This window comes from Habropoda laboriosa, unplaced genomic scaffold (genome assembly GCF_001263275.1).
Source record: "Habropoda laboriosa isolate 0110345459 unplaced genomic scaffold, ASM126327v1 scaffold38, whole genome shotgun sequence".
In the NCBI taxonomy this organism is placed as follows: domain Eukaryota; kingdom Metazoa; phylum Arthropoda; class Insecta; order Hymenoptera; family Apidae; genus Habropoda; species Habropoda laboriosa.
The window spans coordinates 301,712-321,397 of record NW_017100163.1 but is presented as its reverse complement, the minus strand read 5'-3'; the positions used below and the strand labels follow the sequence as shown (position 1 = coordinate 321,397).

At 40.3% G+C, this 19,686-nt stretch overlaps 1 protein-coding gene across 1 annotated transcript; it reads left to right on the top strand.

The window, feature by feature from the left end:
* The first annotated feature begins 4,147 nt into the window (after window positions 1–4,147).
* LOC108578510 (glycosylated lysosomal membrane protein-like) lies at window positions 4,148–6,455 on the top strand. The gene is given in 6 exon segments (XM_017941862.1): window positions 4,148–4,289; window positions 4,900–5,157; window positions 5,244–5,397; window positions 5,400–5,647; window positions 5,721–6,013; window positions 6,092–6,455. Coding segments are annotated over 6 exon segments (1,197 nt in total). The 5' UTR covers window positions 4,148–4,217; the 3' UTR covers window positions 6,264–6,455.
* Window positions 6,456–19,686: the final 13,231 nt, after the last annotated feature.

The following is a 19,686-nucleotide window of genomic DNA, read 5'->3' as shown; positions in this document are numbered from 1 at the left end:
AATGTGTCAAATCACGAGGTCCTATCGTGGAGTTCGAACCCTTGAAGTCGAATCAGGTACGTTGGTCAGCAGGTCTGAGCAAGCGGTGAGAAAGAGAGAAGGAGACAAAGGAAAGAAACAGGTAGATAGGTAGGTAGGTGGGTAGGTAGGTAGGTGGTGCATCGGAGCAAGCGCTTTCGCGGTACGCGAGCACAGTAGAGGTAAGCGGAGTCGAACCGGCAAGCCAGACGGATCATTTTGTGGAGGCTGAAACCCCCATGAAACCGGTTCTTCCTTGCGCGCGCTTCTCTCCTCTTCTTTATTCCTTTTTTTCCCCTGGCGACGTAGTCGCCGTGTAACCATCGGCTGGTACTACTGCGATGCATACTCGCGTGTTACACGAGTATGCTCACGGACACGCACGATCCATGGAATATATGGTACGCGCGAAGGACACGTAACATTATTTCGATATAGATGATCTTGAACTGTTTTCCCGTGATCTTCATTGCAATAATGTTCAAGAAAATTTGTTCGAGAATTGTTCAACAGAAATATGAGAATCGTTTATTAAGTTAGATAAAGTATATTTACGCTTTCAGATAGGTCTGAAGAATAAATGAAATAATATGAATGGAAGAAACCTTAGAAGTGTACTATATTTTACCAGTACAACGTTTCTTGAAAAGGTTATATTGTAACTATTGTGGTGGTAACTGCATTTTGTCGAAGCAATTTAATAATACTGCAGTAAAGGAAGTATCTTGAAATATTTTACCATTATTTTCTGTCGAATCGGGTTAATTAAAATTCAAGTTCACAAAAGTCTCATTAACTTCACTCAACTGGTTTTGCACGGCTAAAACGTGGGAATGGACGCGAGTGTAAAGAACAATGTTGCTACGCTGTACGTTCCACAATTAATTGTCTGTGTTTCCTGCAGTAAAGGACGTAGGACCGAGCAAACTGGATGCGACAAGTAACCATAGATGGCAGTTCGATGACTTAGAAAAGTCTGGTCGCCGGGGGATTACGATGCGTTTCGTTTGTGCGATACGAAGTTTTGAGTGCGGCGGTAGCACACTTTTTTTCGCCTGTGTCGTCGCGACGTCGTCTGGTGTTTCGTTTCGCTTTATCTCTATTCGCTTCGCTCCACTGTCTGTTTCGTCACCTGTCACCCCCTCGAATTGCATAAGTAATGTAACCGACGGGTACACAAGTGAATTTTAACCCATCGGTTTAGAATTGTTAGGCTTCTATCGCAAACCTTCATCTCGAATATTTTATCGTATGCGTTAGCCGGTTTATTACGAAGAAGGTTCTCAGAAAGCATTCTCACATTTACTGTTTGCTAAAAGTTAGATTTTTCTCGACAAAAAAATAAAAGTAAGAATAATTTGCATAAACGCTACTTATCGCAGCATCTTTAGAATTTTGTCTTAATAAATGCAGTTTAATAATTCTTTAAAAGGTGCACTGACGTGGTTTATTCCTATAGTCGATAATACAGACTTATCGAGTAGAAAGATCTAGAATGTCGAAACTTATAATTAGAGACGCCAGTCACTATTACAATCGAAGCTTTTTCCTTAACAATAATAATACCAGTCGAAGAAAAATTCAGATTCACATAAGAAATTTTGCATTATACGTGTACTAAAATTTGATAAAAATAATGGTTTGATGCTACTTTAAATAACTCAAATTTCGAGTTGAATTTCACGTTTCATTTTCGTTGAATTAAATCTATCATGAAATAGACTCATTCTCTATGCGAAACTTAGAAATAGAACCAAGTTACAATTGCCCATTTCATTCGAATTTTGTTTGTGTTTTCAAAAAGGACCTTTTTCAATCACACCAAACAATCGATAACATAAAAATCTACATCTCTGGTGATCGAATGACAACCATGATTTGTTCAGTTTAATCGAATCGTTGGAAATTTTGAGAACGAGCTTTTTAGTCATGACGGAAAGCGTCCTTCTGGGTTTTCGAGCTAGCTGGCTCGACAAATGCGACGATGGCAGCGTCATCAAGCTCCTCGTCGACCGGCCGATTGAACGCGGACCGCGATCGTGCCGATTCCTCTGATTGGCCGAGCGAGCCGGCGTTACTCACGGCGCAAGAAGACTCTTTGTCTGTTTTTCGTCCGGCCGACTAGCCGGCAACCGGCGGAGCGCAAGTTATACGTGCAGTCGGAAGTCCTTCAGCCGTCGCGCCGGCTGCAATTATTACGCTCGCCTTCGAATTCGATCTCGGCCCGTTCGTATATACGTCGTGATTCTTCCACGGGCTTCGCTATCGAGATACGCGCCGGCTACGAAGCGTGCCGGCGAACAGATCGGGTGGTGTGCATTTAAAAAGTTTCGCCGGTGAACACGAACGGCGAGGATATCGGAGAAACGTCAGCAGCACTTCGATTGATCGAAGGTAAGCCTCCTTCTCACGGGGATCGTGTTAACTGTTGCGATTCGAGACTATCTGTCGACAAAGGCTCTCGAGCAATGACGCTTCGCTGTTCGGTTTGAAATATCGATGTTTTATTAGTATAGTACGCGTGTCTAGTTAATTTATAATCTATGCTTGTCGCATCTTATAACTTAACGAATGTAGACTCACTTTGTGCGAGATGAACAGGGAATAGGAGGTAAGAATAGCAGCAATGATTGAAGCTCGAGGAACGATGTTTTTGGAATTTTGCGTGGCATTCTATTTTTTCACTTTTTCGAAGAGAACGCGTGAAAGAGTACAGGGGAGATAAAACCAGTTTTAGAGCAAGCTACCCGGTATATAGGACGGTTGTATTCTACCGCGGATCTCGACTTCCTCTGACGACCTTCAGCGGGATATCGTTAAATCGTCGAAGAGCATTGGCCGCCAGTGCTTCATCAAGTGTATGAGTACATTTTCTAGAAATATAGAATTTTATTAGACAGTTTAAAAATGCAACAGAGAGAGTCGTTGTGTCTATGTAAAAAGCAGGTCGTTCGTATTTGATGTCCTTTATTCTAAAATTTTTAAAGAAACATATAAATTATCAATGTATAGAAATGCACAGAGGGAGGTAGCGAGTGAGAACCCGAAGAAACGAAGTTCCTTGAAACGCTAGACGTACGGATGAACATTCATACGTTTGTATGTGTTATGTGCTACAAGCGCGGACACTGCTTCGGTCAAGGTCGTAGTCTGCAAGTTAATGCTCTTTTTACACGTTCTCTTTCCTCGGCTGTATACGGTGTCCTGAAAAGGAGACAATTACTGTCTGTCTGTGAAGCAATTTTAAAGAATTATTTACAAATAAACATTCTGATGACTGATTTAATAAAATGTTCATTGATTTATAATGTTATGTATGATTGTTAATATTTTTTTTTTTTTCGTTATACATTTGACTTTGCACAGCGTATCACTGACTTGTGCTTACCATTTTTGGATAGCGATTTTTCTCGTCGAAACGTTTATCCAATTTTCCTGCGAAATTTATCGAACGAAATACTGTGTCGAGGATTGGTAACTCCACCACCGTTGGAGGAATGTAATGGCCAATGGGGTACGAGTTTCCTTCCCTCGGCGCGAAATGCAGCCGTATAAAGATCATTTAAATTTTACCACGGTCTATCGTTTCACCGAAAATTCGTTAATATTGTCGTAAGTATTGGAGTAAGTATATTAATTCTTAAGAAAAATTGTTAACAAATACGGTGTAAAAATACATTAAATTTAAACAGGTATGTTAACTTAAATAAAATATGTATGTAGTTTTTGAATGTTATCTGAATCTTTTTATTGAATAATATATTGATCAGGGCATTCGCTGTTATTTTTGCAACAGAAAAATGTCGATGAATGCAATTTCCTTTGTTTGGTAGACTTTAGAATGTAGCGTCATCTGTGTATAAATGAAGAAATTCGATCTATACTTCAATAGCCATATTCTGTAGGTATATTAATATTTACAAAGGAATATTGATTAGAATATATTCATACATGTGCAATATATGTATAATAAAATTTCTAAATCAATTTGTATACTGTATTGTAGACATTTTATTAACAGTTTGATTATCTAGAAAATTTGTTGCGCGTAGACCCAATCATATGTGGCGCTGTCGGCAGTATGCGTTTAGATCCATTTTGATTCCAGCGATCGAGGTTCAGTAGCGGCCAGTAGCGTCACAAGTTGCGGTAGTGTTATCAGTAAATGTTTTGATTTGCTGCTATACACGTCAGACAGTATGAATAATGTTTTTGTGATACTGTTTTTGTTCGTTACATTATTAGATATTGGATGCTGTACGCAAAGAATTGTAAGTAAATAATACTTTGTTGTCATTAATATATTATTAATCGAAATAATATGATTTTATTAGTTTCATTATTTGGATCAGTATCCTTTTGAATGAAAAACAAAGGTTGCGCGTAATGTGATTCATCGTCTGATTGTTTTATCTCGTGGCCAGAGTCGATTTAGAAATTATTGTCATATCTCGGGACTGGTCATTGAATGACAATTCGATGGTAATTGGGAGCAGCGCGTTACTTAATGAGGAACACGAGTTCCCATAACCCATTTATTAATTAACGTGAGAACCCTAATAATCGAGCGATTAGCAATGATATAATGTGCGGAAATTTGGAATAAATTTAATTAAACGATGATATTGAATTATATGTTAAAAAAAAAAGAGATTTAAGTTTCATTAGTTATAGTTTTCAGCCAGGTGTATTAAAAAAATTATATTAATGGTATTTAGTTATATTTACAATAGAATTTTATGTTAATATTATTTAACTATCTTATGTATGATATAAAACATAATTTATAGAGTTTATAATTATAACAATGTATTGTTTAATTATTGAGTTGTAAACAATATATTTACACTTTTTTATATAAAAGAATTTGCCTGGCACTAGTTACGATCATGGGTGAATCCTGACTGTGGCACGATATGTAAAGACAAAAATTTAACAACAGTTTATTTAAGAGCTGATGGTCCCAATGACACTTTGCATTATCTATGGGATTTTGATGGTAATCCATCTGTGCTGTTAGCACTTACTTCACCTTCAGCTTCTTTGAACATAAGTTGGGAACATTTTCTTGCAAAAAGAAAAGATTCTATAGTATTTACAGAAGAACCTGTTTATACCTTTGGAGTAATATTAAATAAGGTCAGTATATATGTAACACATTTTTAAATTTCAGCATCTATTTTTATTATTACTCAATAAATTAATGTAATTAATGTTGCTTCTAGATTATAGAATTCAACGATATAAATGATACAGCTTTCATAAATATTGCTAATCTTGTAAATACAAATACTTTATATCCTATGTTTTTCCAATGGGAGCGTAAGACTTTAATACAAAATACTGAATTTGTTAATTTAAACATGGAGGGCAACTACTATTTCTACTTATGTTTTAGTTAAAAGGCTTCTGTTCCCTTGATCATTCAGAAATTATGCCTTACATGTTACATACTGAAAACTCCACTCAAGTTGATATTATTCTTGATAATATAGAAACCAATAAAAGCTTTAATCGTAGCAGATTTGCTATTGAATTATTGGTAGTAGGTGGGGGAAATCCAAATATTCCAATGCTTGTTAATCCAAAAAAGACTGTAGACGATGAACATACACCTGGCATATTTGAAGTAATATTAAATTATAATTCTTAGAAACAGGTTAACTAAAGATACATAGTACCTGAATATTATTTTTTTTCAGGTTATTGAAGCCAGAACACCACCTTACAAAAGTATGGACAATTACAGAACTGAAGGAGCTTATTTGCAATGGAGACCAGTTTCTTACACAAGTGTAATACGCGATGTAACAAATTCTACAGAAACAATACAATATCCACCATTGAAAGTATCTAATCACACCAGTGCTATCAGAAATTCTATGTTATACTGCTATTATGGAGATAAGGTTGATGATATGCTTACACAAAGAATTATTGTATCATTAGGAACAACAGGAGATGGTTTTTATAAGAGAACACATTATTCAACATGGTAATTTTATTTGAATAAATTGTATTATTTGTATTCTAACGCATTTTTAAATAACTGAAAATTTAATATCATTTTCAGGACGTTTTTGATCGGTTATGGTACACCGCCTACTGAGCACTTTTCTTATTTGGTAATTATGATTATTTCAATTGGTCTTGGCCTTCCATTAATTATTATGTTAGCAATCGGTTCATACTTTTGTATTTGTAAATTGTCGAAACGAAATAGCGAGGCGTATTTAAATCAATGATATTAGTTGTAAGTTGATCGTACGAAATTTTTAATTACATGAGTGACGTTTGATAGAAATTCATGCACGTTTAGTTGCATCGTCGAGAAAATCACCGTTAAATTTTACAAAGAGAATTTCATATATTTATATATAGCACATATATTTTTTACACGTATTTCCAAGTTGATACACGAATCAATTTAAAGTAAATGTATTAATGCAACGCATAGAAACTATTCTGTACAAATTTATACACATGTCGTTAATAAACAAAAAACAAATAATTTTAACGAATTATTGTTTTCATACCAACAACAACAGTATTTTATTACGACTTTTTGTAGCGTTAAACATAAAAGCACACGATGAGACAAAAATGAAAATAAACAAAGGAGTATACTTAAAATATAAAACGCAAAGGGAACATCGAAAAATAAACCTGTCGAGATTGTTTTCACGGTAGGGATGAAATCCACACGCTACCATAATGGCGACGGTGCCGGGTTGACAGTAAGATTGCAGCACAATCGCCGGCCAATAGTTTCTTAAGGAAAGCATTACGGGCGAGCTTGCAGAGACGGTCGGTTATTACCGAAAGGCGGCGGGCGAATGTTTTTAGGCGAAGATAGTAAGGGTGGCGTGGTGTGGTATCCTGTTTCTCGCTATCACGGGGGTGGCGGGCTGTCAGTGGAGGAGTACATTTTCATTGATCCGTTCGTGGTACGGAAGTAAGGGGTGTGCGAATTTACGAATCCTAACCGTGATATCGACTTCGTGCCGTATTATCTTCAATTTGAATAACCAACGAACGAATTTTTATCCCCGACATATTCTTATCATGAATCGTGCTCGTATGAAAACAACATGGAGGTGGTGCGATCGGATAGCCATGGAACGGGTCCGATCAGAGGTTCATACGGAAGAAGTGTATACCGCAACTGTCATTGGGTGAGTACGGATTTGTAGTTGCGACAATCTCTCGCGCAGGTTAGTCGAGCGTGGTGGGTGGTTCGCGTAGCGGGTTGCGAATGGTGCGGGTATATAGCGGGGCGCCTCGAAACTAGTTCCCGTCGAGTCCGCTGCGCGAGATTGGCGCGTGGCGGTGCAATAACGTCCGCGTCGGGTTTGTCTAATCGCTACAGTCCTCGGGAGAAGCTTTTCCAGCCAGTAAAAAGTGTGCGCCAGACACGGTGTGGTGTCTGTACTTTTAGACAGTGATAATCGGGGACTGGTGAAACGGTGGTGAATTCCCGGTGGCCAGGTTAGCTAGATGAAAAACCGGGGTTAAGAGGAACGCGGACAAGGGAAAACATCGGGAGACGAACCGACGAGAGTGTGCTAGTGGTGAGAACTGAGTGTGAGCGAGATAGTAATCAAGACAGAAAGAGAGAAAGAGATAGATTGACTGGCAAGGGGTGAAAGGGAGAGATAGATAGATAGAAGTAGGGGGGAGGGGGGTTCTTCGGGAGGGGTTGAAGAAAGAGTGAGAAAGTGCTAGGTGGGAGGAATACAGTGATAGAGGGAAATAGACGAGCGCGAGAAGGGGAGTAAGAGAGAGACAGAGAGTGGGTAGGGGGTGGCGAGAAATAGAGAGAGATAGATCGAAAGAACAGAGACGTGTGGTCGGGCGAACGTTAGAAGGAGAAAGGTAGATAGAGAGAGAGAGAAAGGAGGAGGAGGCGCGCGCGCGCGTCTATGTGCCAGAAGGAACTGACAGACAAAGGAAGTGGAAAGGACCCGGTCGGTCCTTCGGTCAGGAAAGTTAAGGGTACGAAGGACGGCAGGAAGGCAGGAAAGACGGAAGGATCGTAGTCAGACGAGGCAGCGTAACGGGGTGACAGCGCGGATAGAGAGCGGTAGAACGCGTCGGGTCTGTCCCCCAGGAAGGGACCGTCGCGCGCAACGCGATCAATTTTCGTTGCGACGCGGGCGGCGAGACTGGAAGAAAGGAAGAAATGACGACTGCAGCGAGATACCGATAACCGGCCGGATAATGTTGTCGCAGAGCAAGTTTTACGCTCTCTTTATTCACTACACGTTCGTGTAGCGCGACACGGGGCGGGTCCTTGCCGCTGCGGTGAAGAACAGAGGTGTTGGAAGAGGAGGTGGAGGCGCGAGGAGAACAAAGGACACGAAGAACAGGAGGAAGAAGAAGAAGCGGAAGAGCCGGGAGAGGGAGGAAACCGGGAACGAGGAATTCGTTTGGAATTCATCGAGGAACCTAGCGGGAGAATATATCCACAGGGGAAAGTGGTAATAGGAAGAGAAAGAGAAATAATAATAATAAGAAGAAGAAGAAAACGGAACGCTTCGTGGTCGTGTGCTCGTTGTCGTTTATAATCGTCGTCGCGAGAAAGAAACGGAAACGAGAGAGAGAGAGAGAGAGACAAGAAGAACGAGAATAGAAAAAGAAGAGAGTAAGAGAAAGAAAGAGACACACACAAAGACAGACGTAAAACACGCACGCCATAGAACAGAGAAAAGACAGCAAAAAAAGTTTGTCGTTGTACGGTGTGTTCAGTTTACAGTGTCGTTGCTTGGTAGTGTGCTACCCTTGCCTGAAGCTGAACAAGCAAGACCCGCGGAGGTATCTCAGAACCCGCCCCTCCTCGACGTCGCAGTGCCTCTTCTCCATATCGCTACGTCGTGCTTCTTTTCGTTCAAGCCGCGACTATCTCTACGCTACCGGAGAAACTCCTCGACCGTAAGTGATAAAAGAAAAAAAAAAGAAACTCTTCTAGTATCCATTCGTACCCTGAAATGAAACTGTTCCCTGATAAATTCCGCGATACGACGAAAACCTATACCTGAACACCTTTCAAATTCGAATGTAATCAGTTATCTCACGGTTCACGCGACGAACGGACGAGTTTAGCTGGGGGTAAACAGCGTGTAAGGTATTTCGTTGATTTTACTACTTGGAGACCGCGTGCGCTTCCTCGGAGGAGGCGCTAATGGCGCTACCGTGCAGCTACGGACCACGTAACGAACAATCGTTGTCGCAACATCCTTCCTATATATTCCGTTCTCAATGCTTTCGACCGCGAACTAGAAATTCTTCATTCTTCAACGACTTATGATATATAAAAAAAAAAAAAATAGAGAAAAAATGTACGTCTTCGTTTCTCTTTCTCGTTCTGTTACCCTCCATTACTACCCTCCTGCTCTATATATATAATCAATTACCGTGACCACTGTACAGTTTCGATCAGGTTGGACACGATAGCACGAATCGAATATTAAGGTGACACACACACATACACACACACACGCAGAGGTGACATATATCTACATATAGCGTGACGCGCGACTGCTGTTCCATTCTCGATATATCGATCGATAGCCACCTCGGTCAGGGATCAGTCAGGGGTTCACTCTCGCGAGGATGATAAGCGCTTGCTTTTCTTCTTTGCTCTCTCTTCTCGAGATTAGTCGGACGTGAAATAGCTCCGGCTGCCTTTGTATTCGTGGCGACGAAGGTCGTATTCGCCGCGCGCACTGCCACACTCTTATGTATCGTGTTCCTTCAGCTCACGTCCTGTGCTCGCCTTGTGTTCTCGTGTGTCTCGTGATGACCTTCCTCAGCGCGAAAATTGCCGGTCAATACGACATGCACGATCCGCTTAAGAATCGTGCGATGGTATCGATCACCGCCTCGTGCACGACCAACACGCTCGCGGGGACACTCCGCGCGCGGGGAGGAAACGCGTGAATTGTATCCATTCGAGATGTCGATTCGATCGCGTATCATCAAGATCAGCCGTGTCGATCTTTCGATCGTGGTATAACCTAACCTCACTTTTGCTAGAAATTGGAGACGTTACACGTTTAGAGTTTAAGAGTATTCTTGTTATTTGTAAGAGTATTTCGGAAGATTTGGGAAGAAAGGTGAAATTTATAGGTTATGTTTTTTATTAATTGGTCAATTGCTGTATTCGGAAGATTGATGTAAAATCAAATGGAATGCATGTGTCACGGAGAGCGATATACACATATTATGTATATATATATATGTTATTGCATCGCTTAAAATTTGATGAACTATTTAGCTTAATAAATAAAAGATCGATAGTACAGCCGTGTAATGTCAAAGGTCGTATCAAAGCTACATTGTCTGTGCTAAAAGGAAGCGTATTTTCCCGTCCGTTCGCCGTGCGAGAAAAGCGTGACGTCAAAGTCGATTTCTTCGACTTAAACATTCCCCGTTCGTTGGAAACCCTCTGCATTCCTCCCACCCCTCTCTTTCTCGTCTGCTCGTGATATTCCCTTCGATGCGTTAGAGCAATTCCCGTGAAAGCGTTACTTGTTGGCATTTGGCATGCAACAGTTTCTCGATACTTGCCATTTGCTTATTTTCGTAAACGTTTAAGCTTAATAGAATCGCTTTTGTCCATATTTCGGAAAGAATAGGCAATCTGAGAGTTTGTAACCATCGGATACTCGAGAATTTCAATCGTAGGGCTCGTAGTTTTACGAGAAATTCGATCTTCCAGTTGGTAATTTTCTACCCTCGCGACTTGAGGGCGTGCAATTTTCCACAATTGGAAATTCAGGGCTTTCGATATTGTAGAATTGCAATTTAGAAGGTGCCAGAAGTTCAAGGGTTGCAGTTCCACAGTTTGTAATTCTCAACGATAGTGATTTCAAAGTTCACAACTTTGAAAAATTTTGACGAAATTCTCGATTATTGCTATTCCCAAACAGCCTCTAGAATTGCCGATTCTCAAAAATCCTGCCTGAAAATCGAGTTCGCTGTCCCTCTACCTTGAGACTGCGATTAAAGAAACCACAATTTTCCTCAATTGCAACGTTGAATCCGCAGGAATTGTAACTACACGGATCACCTAGAAACGCTTTGACGCACAAAGCGATCTTTGTCACGTTCGGTGGTAGGGGTTTGCATTCAGAATAGGGAGTTCAGCGGTAACCTCTTTCGACGGTGATCCGTATCTCTCTGATTTCGAATGCGCCATGATAAGCAATGGCGCTACAAAAGCGCGCGTGCGCGCGCGCGCTCACTGGAACCACCGAGAGAGTGAAAGAAGGAGGGAGATTTTGCAGGGCGAACGTTGGGTGAGCGAACGCAACAGGTGCGATATGCCTCGCACATCGTAACTGAGCAGAAGTGCACCCCCAAACGGATTGTATGCGTGTGTGCCATTCTTTGAGCTTATGATATGGATATTAAAGGTATTTCTGCGGGATTCGAGGTTCACCCGTTATATGTACCTTCGTTTAATTGTCTGTGAAATTGGGATTAAAATGGCCGGAAGTTGGTCTCCTGCGATTTGGCGCAGTTGGAAATGAGCCAGTGTACGAAAAGAGTTACGATAAAAGCGCGAGTAGCTCGATGAAAATAGCTATTTTAGTTATTAGATTTTACTTGACACAGTAGTATACCGGGACAGATCGCTCTCGAAAACAGTTAACGAAAATCTATGAAATGGTACAGTTCTCGAGGCGTAACGCGTTAAAAGATGCATAAGTTCAGCTTAACGGGATTATCGAACTCTCTGTTTCCATCGAATAATATCTGCGGCTATATAATTCTATAATCAAAAGGTCAATCCTGAATCCCGCCCTCGTAAAGCGGTCGCGCCACGTGTCTAAAAACAGATCGTATTATTCCGGAATCATTTCTTTACCTTGCAATTTTCTGTCGAATGGCCATGAGCATCTTGCCTTCCTTCGGTTCTATAATAAAAGGACGATAAGTTGCTTCATTTTTTCATCAGACGTTTAGATCGAACGTCGAATTATACAGGAAGGGAACGATAGATTTCCTCTGAGGAGGCTGAAGATATTGAAATACAGAGAAAAATGATACAGGGTTCAAGGTTCTATCGATTGACGAAGAACACTTGATCGAGATCAGATCTCACTGTGGGCTGATCTTCCGAGGCATAACGTCGTGTTAAACCGTAAGAGAAGTCAGGCGTTAGGCAGGTAGACAGGCAGGCAAACGGGCGATCGATCGATTGTCCTCGCAAGAACGCATGGCCCTGTTCTGCACTATACTTTAACATCAGGTATACTTTGTCTTTTGTTGGTCGTGTCAGTGCAGCTGATGTCGTGAGAGCAACAATTTGTATGTATTTAATACTTCTGTTGGTATCGTACGATACCGTTCATGTTTTTACAATATGTAGAACACGATACGATTATATTCTTCGTTTATAATAATTTATCATTTCTTTTACTTAAATTTCCATATTTTATTTCATCTTGTATCGACACTGGATTTTGTTAGGTTGATGTGTAAATAAGTTTCATAATACCGACGTGAAGGTTTATTTTAATGTTATATGTACGCGATGGTAATTATTGATTTCAGTCTGTAATATGACTATCCCAGCGATAGCAATCTTTTGGATGTCACGCTGAAACAGCCAGGCGCACCCAACAGTTATCGCTATTATGCTGTCCTCCATTGGCGGCGCGAAGTAACTTTCTACTACTGTGGCCGTACTTTCGTCTTCTTCTACTACTTGTAACTTGTCCACCGTAGTCGGCTAAATAACATCGCTTGCACGCGAATTTGTTATACTGAAATATAAATGCACTCTTTTGTCCCTGTTGGTAGCTTGATACTTTTTCGAATAACGTATTCGACATCATTAGCTGCATTTTAGAATTGTAGGTCAGGTTGAAAAAATTCCACTTGACTGGCGTTAGTTATTTCATTCCAGTCCTCTATTTTCGATTCAGTATAACATCGAAGTACAGCAATTCAATTTCCAAAAATTCTCAATACTCACAAGTTTCATCCTCAATTTCCATCGAAACTAGTTACATTTAAACCTATGCGAAAGGAATTTTTTCAAAATTTTCAATATTCCTAATTCTAACTCGAATGTTGCGTGTTATTAAATTCTATTATTATTTAGACAATAATTTTACAACCGTTTCGATTACATTCTCAAAAACTTCAACTCTCTGACTATCTATGATGCATAAATTAGCAGTTTTTCGCAATTCTCCGGTACAGTTGTCAATCCATACCGAACGACCTACATACACACCGCGACTTCCGTTCCTCCGGATCGTTCGGTCATTAAAGCTCATGCCTGGACGACGATATAATGTTGCTCGTAGATAGGGGATTAAGAAAAATCGAATAACACGTCGCGACAGAAAAACAGATCGCTCTCCACCCTTCCGTTTTTACCGTTTTCAATCCTTGGCATTGGTGGATGTGGCTCGAGGGATGTGGTGGCGGGATGGTGGTGGTAACGACGGTGCGGCGACGGTAGCGTCAGCGCTCGTCGTCATGACAACGTTTTTCCGCAACGTACCCGGCCTGGTTCGTGACGTCACGCAACGTCGGCATCGGTGTCGGCGTCGGGTCGCTGCTGTGCCATACCACAAAGTGGAGAAAAGGGTTTTCCATCGACGTTCCTCTCCGTCGTGGCGCCACTGTTCTCTCCTATGCGCTTCCATCAAGATGGCAGCCGTGCAATTATAGAGAATGCAGTGGTCGTCACGAATTTGCACGACATCGTGTTCGTTTCACGCGTGAAACGACTTCTCTTGATTATCCTATTCCATGCTGAACATTCACGAACGTATAACAAGTTCGTCCCTTTGCGATTAACCTGTGTACAGAAAGAGGTGTTCAACATTGATTTTAGTACACGTTCTCCTGGAGGTTTATAGCTAGTTCTATTTCGATTCGAAGGTACAGAACGTGCCAGCATCGAAGTAGATCATGCATTTCGCTTCGTTTCGGACCACTATATGCATTGGGACTGTTTATTGATCCGCGTTTCGGGCTTTCGAAAAGACCGTTCGGAAGGTTCTCCCTCCCCTCCCATCTCACTCTCTCTCTCTCGCTGTGTCTCTCCCTCTCTCTGGATGTTTCCGTACCGTTCGATTGTCCATGGAATAGTTTTGTGTAGAGGGCAATATAAGCAACGTAAATGGTGGGTACAGTGGTGTGCAACATTCTATGGCGATATGTTTCTTCTTCGTTCGATGTATAATTTTCATTGGATATCTATGCAATTATCATGTTTATCCTTATGGAGAATACAGAGTTCCAATGTATCGTGCATTTCCAGCGGTATTCTTACGAATTGTGATTCTAAAGCGTCCTTGCGAATTCATATCCTGAATTCACGAAAAAAAAAAAAACGTCCGAGTGTTTAGTCTCTTTAACAGGGAGCTCTTGTAACGTCGAATGCTTTTGTTGATTCCTCGATGAAGGCTGATTTACCGTAGACATACCTGACCCCGTTTCTCTCTAGCCTGCGTGTTGGCAGAGTGCCGTTTTTATTGTAGTCATATATCCGCAGGATAAAAGCTGCAATAGGCAATTAAATTGAGCTTCATCGCATCCCATATCGCCGAATTATGTATCTCTTTCCATAATGTTTATTGCATGGTTCGGGGTGCATTCGATACGGGGCAAACCGTTTGGAAAGAACTGTTGATAGATACGACACTATACCTCATAAGTATTTGCTTATCTACATTTTTCTCTTCACCCAAATGTCTGATAAATTTTTCAAACCATATGTACACCATAACCATAAAGCAAATTAGCAAAAGAGATAAGAATAACTAAATTCATGAACATTTATCATTTTCTCTTTTCAAAACGATACTTTTGCTTTTCAAAAGTTTCACTGCAAAAGTGTGCTGGAGTTAAAAAAGGGGTTACGAAACAAGTTAAATACTTTTATCCTTTTGAAAGCTGGTTAAACGAAATTGCACACTGAAATCAAGAATCTAGCTATCTCTCATGCATTCTCCCTTTTTCCATTGAACTGGCAGAACAAAACAATATTCTTCCACGTATGCATTTAATTCTGTGGACATGATAAATAGATCGTTCAGTCTTGTTTAACAACCGAGGAAAGTTTATCGGTCCCGCTGGCGGGTCGGTGTCGCAATTAACGTAATCGAATTAGAGGCAATTCTCCTCTCTGGAATATCGTTGGTTCGTGACCGTCCTTAAATTAGCTCGGGCGTCTTCGTCCTTTCTCGGCTGGCCCACTCGGTCGGCCTGCCTGATCCTGCGTATACCCGTTCCACTGGCAATCAACCACCGTTCACTCTTACTTTTCCTGCTTTGCGTACGGGCGCGCGCGTCCGCCGCCCGTTGGCGCCGCGACGACGACACCGATGCATAAGCGCGTGACCGAGTTCCGGCGGAATATGATCGACCGCACGAAACTCGGTCAAAGACCACCGACACCCTTCTTCGGGCCGCCTCTATATCGCATGCTCCGTGTAAATTTTTGTTGTGAATATGCGTGAACACGCTGCACTCTCATTTTTTTTTCCTTTTTTCACGAACGACAAAACTCGAGTAGCGGTCGCTCGTTGTCTAAAGATATTCATTGCGACAAAAAGAGGAAGAAAACACACCTCGCGTTAGACGTACACTCGATAAGTCTCTAGACACTCTTTGTACGGATTAAGGATAAATTTCTATTATACTTACGAAATAACATTTCTTTATTATTTGTATTGTAAAGAAACGTAAATTATTGTGCCTTGTAAGATCTTATTGAAAAAGGGGCAAATATCTGATGATTTAGGCGATTTATGGGAGATCTCAGTATTTTTATAAATATTTAGAATTTCCTGAAAAATTGGACCATATAATAAAAATATTCCCATATTTTCTTTTTTGCAGTCATAGAATTTTCGTAAGTAGTGTTTTTGCTTATTATTTAAAATAATAGAGATATTCGAAGTACACAGAGATATTTGGTAGGACATCTTCTATATGAGCCATTTACAGGCCAAAGTGGTTAACTCCACTTTTTGAATTTTTTTTAAATTATAGTGTCCAAGCACTTGATCGATGCTTGTCTTATATTTAAAATAAATTTCCTTAATAATTAGGACTAATACCACTAAATGGCAACAATTTTTATGGCCGTTGAATAGTAAATAATATATTAATATTAATATTTATGTTTAATGTATATAATTTCATCAATTTTCTCTACTTTTCGTTTTGTGGAGTTAATCGATTTGGCAAATGAGCGGCTCATATATCCTTTGTACTATCCTATACTTTATCTTTCTTCCTCATTTAATCGTCGCCTTCATCCCTTCTTTGTTTCTTTTCGTTATTGTTTCTTGGGACATGAGCGGGACACCATATCAAAAAAATGTTTGTCTGTTTTTCTTTTCAAGGATGGTTGTTGGGTATTTGTTCTTCGTTAAGAAAGGGACGGTCCTCGTGAGTAACGTAGAATGAAGATGTACGCGGGTTATTTTGTACGAAGTATTTATTACATACGTTTAGATTTCCCGTGTGAATGTGTTTGGCTGGGGTATTGTATTTACGAGGTAGATTGTCCCTTCTGATGGAGATTTCCTGCTTCTGTTGTAGATAAGTATCGATCGACTCGAAGATCAGACTATGTTATTTCGAATAACGGATTGATCGCACCCGTCGCTTCATTCACACGTGAGTATGGTATCAATCAGTATATAGGGGGGGATCTGATTCTATTTTTAAGAATAAGTTTCCGTTGTATTAGGTCATCACATAAGTTCGTGCCGAATTTATACCAAAATTTAAATCAATATTTCAAATATACCTTTAAATTCTATGAACAAATTTTTTTGGAAGAGTCAGAATGTCGTTGCTATAAAATTTTGTTGCTTTTACATTAAAATATTTTTCACTTGTGGGGTGACCTAACATATTCTTTGGAGATAGTATTTAGGTATAAACACATTTTTCGTTACACAAAAGATTTTCAGAATTTCTTAGCGTCTTGTCATACGTAGTTTCATAGTACGTTTCGTTTTTGTGCAAGTTTTTAGATGAAAAATAAAGTTGATATTTTATTTTCAAATAATTTTTTATTAGTCTGTTAGCTAACGGTACAAATGTATTTGTATTCAACAGTGAACAATAACCAACCTCACTTACCTCTTCCATTAAACGAATGAAAACTATGACTTTAACATCGCAAAGCTCTCTTCGTAATCAATGATACATCATAAAATATCATTTGGTTCACTGTTACTTCCACTGTAATTCAAAATTCTGTTCGTAATCCACACCTTCTGACGTAGAACTTAGAATTTCAATTTTAATAGCAGAAAACTGAATAGAATGAAATTGACGCATATTCTTCACAATCAAGGATATGCAATAATTTCATTCTATCCAGCTTTCTCTTATCGTAATTAAGAATACATTTTACTTAACAACTTTTTGTCCCATATATGAATCATTGAAAGATTCTTCTCAAACATAAACTGTCAAATTTTCCACAAAAAAATTCGTTGTTTCTAACCCCTAAAATTCTGACTTCAATACTATAAACTACTCTCCACAGAAAACACATCACACGACCAAACCTTCTCCTTTCAAAGAATCATATCGAAATCAAATTCAATTTCATCCTTATAAGAAAACAGAAAACACTTTATACTCTATCCACTTTTCCATCACCAACTCCGACAAAAAAACCCTACCAGTTCCATAAATTTCTCCATACCAACCCAGACGACGCACCGTATAAATTTCATTCCAGCCACTTTTTCCCTTTGCACAATTAAAAATTCATTTGGAACGCCCTCGAGGCAGGCGGTCAGGGAAACCAGCCTTCACCCTAAAACTACTACCTCACATTCGGATCGCAGGTCGGACATGAAAAATCTTGGTTCGCGTTGGACGGTCCCCGACATAGCACGCACTGCCGCAGCGCGTTCGTCATTTCTCGTCGCCATTTCGTCGGAACGAGATTCAGGTAGAAGCAGCAGCAGCAGCATCATCATCAACGATAGCAGCAGCAGCAGCGGCAGCAGCAGCAGCAACGGCGGCGGCAGTATTAGAATTAAAGTCAGAAGAAGCAACGTTAGAAGTAGCGGTAGTGGAAGAATCAGTAACGAAAGTATCAGAGGTAAAGGCGTCACGGCGATCGACAAGAATAAGAGGGAAAGAAAGAGCATCGGTAGATCGGCAGTCGACGTGCTGCACGAGTCGAATTTATCCGTCCGATCGTACGTAACGGCGTCGTCAAATCGGTTCGACGGCACGACGCGCCCCGAATCGACGCCCAGGTACCGGCCTCTAGCCGGCAAGTCGCGCGGTTCCCAGCAACGGTCTCGTCCTCGTCAGCCGCAGCCGCAGCCACCGCAGCAGCCACTCTATTATCCCCCCGCATCGTGGGACACGCGCACATTACACTTCAGGAACTGTTAGCACCGATCAAAAGTGAGTATCTCATATGGGATTCTTTTAACCCTTTCAGCGTTAAGATGTACGATCACTGCACATGCAACGAAACTTTAATACTGAAAACAACTGTCCTTAAATAAGAAAGAATATAGACTGATGTTATCAGTAATTGATATCAAAGAAATAATTGTATTTGTTAACAAAGACGCAAGAGAGACGTACATATGGGTTCAAATTGAATGATTGCACGTGGTCATATAAATAGGTTCATAATGGTGGACAATGTTTCGAAACTCATAGATGGGTTCCTAGCGCTAAAAGGGTTAACATAACTCGTACCAAAGGTACACTATCAAATGTTCGTAAAATGTCATAAACTAATTTAAAGTGGACAAATTTGAACGTCGAAGTCGTAGAGTTGGAATATTATCAAGGAGCGTAAATAGCGTTAGGTACCATCAAAAATTGATTACCTGCAGCTGAAGGAAAGCTGTGTATTTTTATAACAGTAAAATCGTACAAAAAATATAAAGATATGGTGAAATATTAGGCCCTACAATTTGTATTCAACTGTAAAATACAAATGCAGAAAGTGTACCTAAACTTTTGGTCGGTAGTATACGTAGAGAGACAGGTTAGTCCCCATTTAACGAAGAGAATTAACGCACAGGGTGGTATGTTATTTGTTTATACTTTATATTTCCCGTATAATTTATTTCTTTTCTTTTCGTTCCCTCCGTTTGTTGCAGATTTACGTCTCTATAACTGTCTCTTTTTTTCCCCCCAGCGGAAAGATAGTGGCATAGTGGTGGGGAGATTCAAAGGTATGGTGGGAGGAGTGAATTGATGTCCTCCAGTTACTGAAATCTTTGGCCACGGCTATAGGAATTTAGAGCACTATAGTGCACGTGTGGTGGAGATGAAAATGGGACAGCGTGATAGCAGCCAAGAGTAATCGTGCGTTAATGGTATAGAGCGCCATGGTGCATAGTGTGTCTGTATGTTTCAAAGTGACACACAGTAGGAAATTGGGGGAAACGTTTCATTCAGAATGGAAAATATAGTTCGTATTTTTTCTGTGTTATTACGTGAAGTGTCGTTCGAAGAAAAAATCAGTTTACTTTCTTTACCGTTTTCCATTATCGAACATGATTTTGAGGACATTGAATCAGCCTGAAAGTTGAGTGTTCGATAAATCTCATGCATACTTAATGCGCTTTCTATTTCTACTTACGAGCGTTCTCAGGAACTAGATATTAGTGTGTCTATTTACGGAGGGCTTTG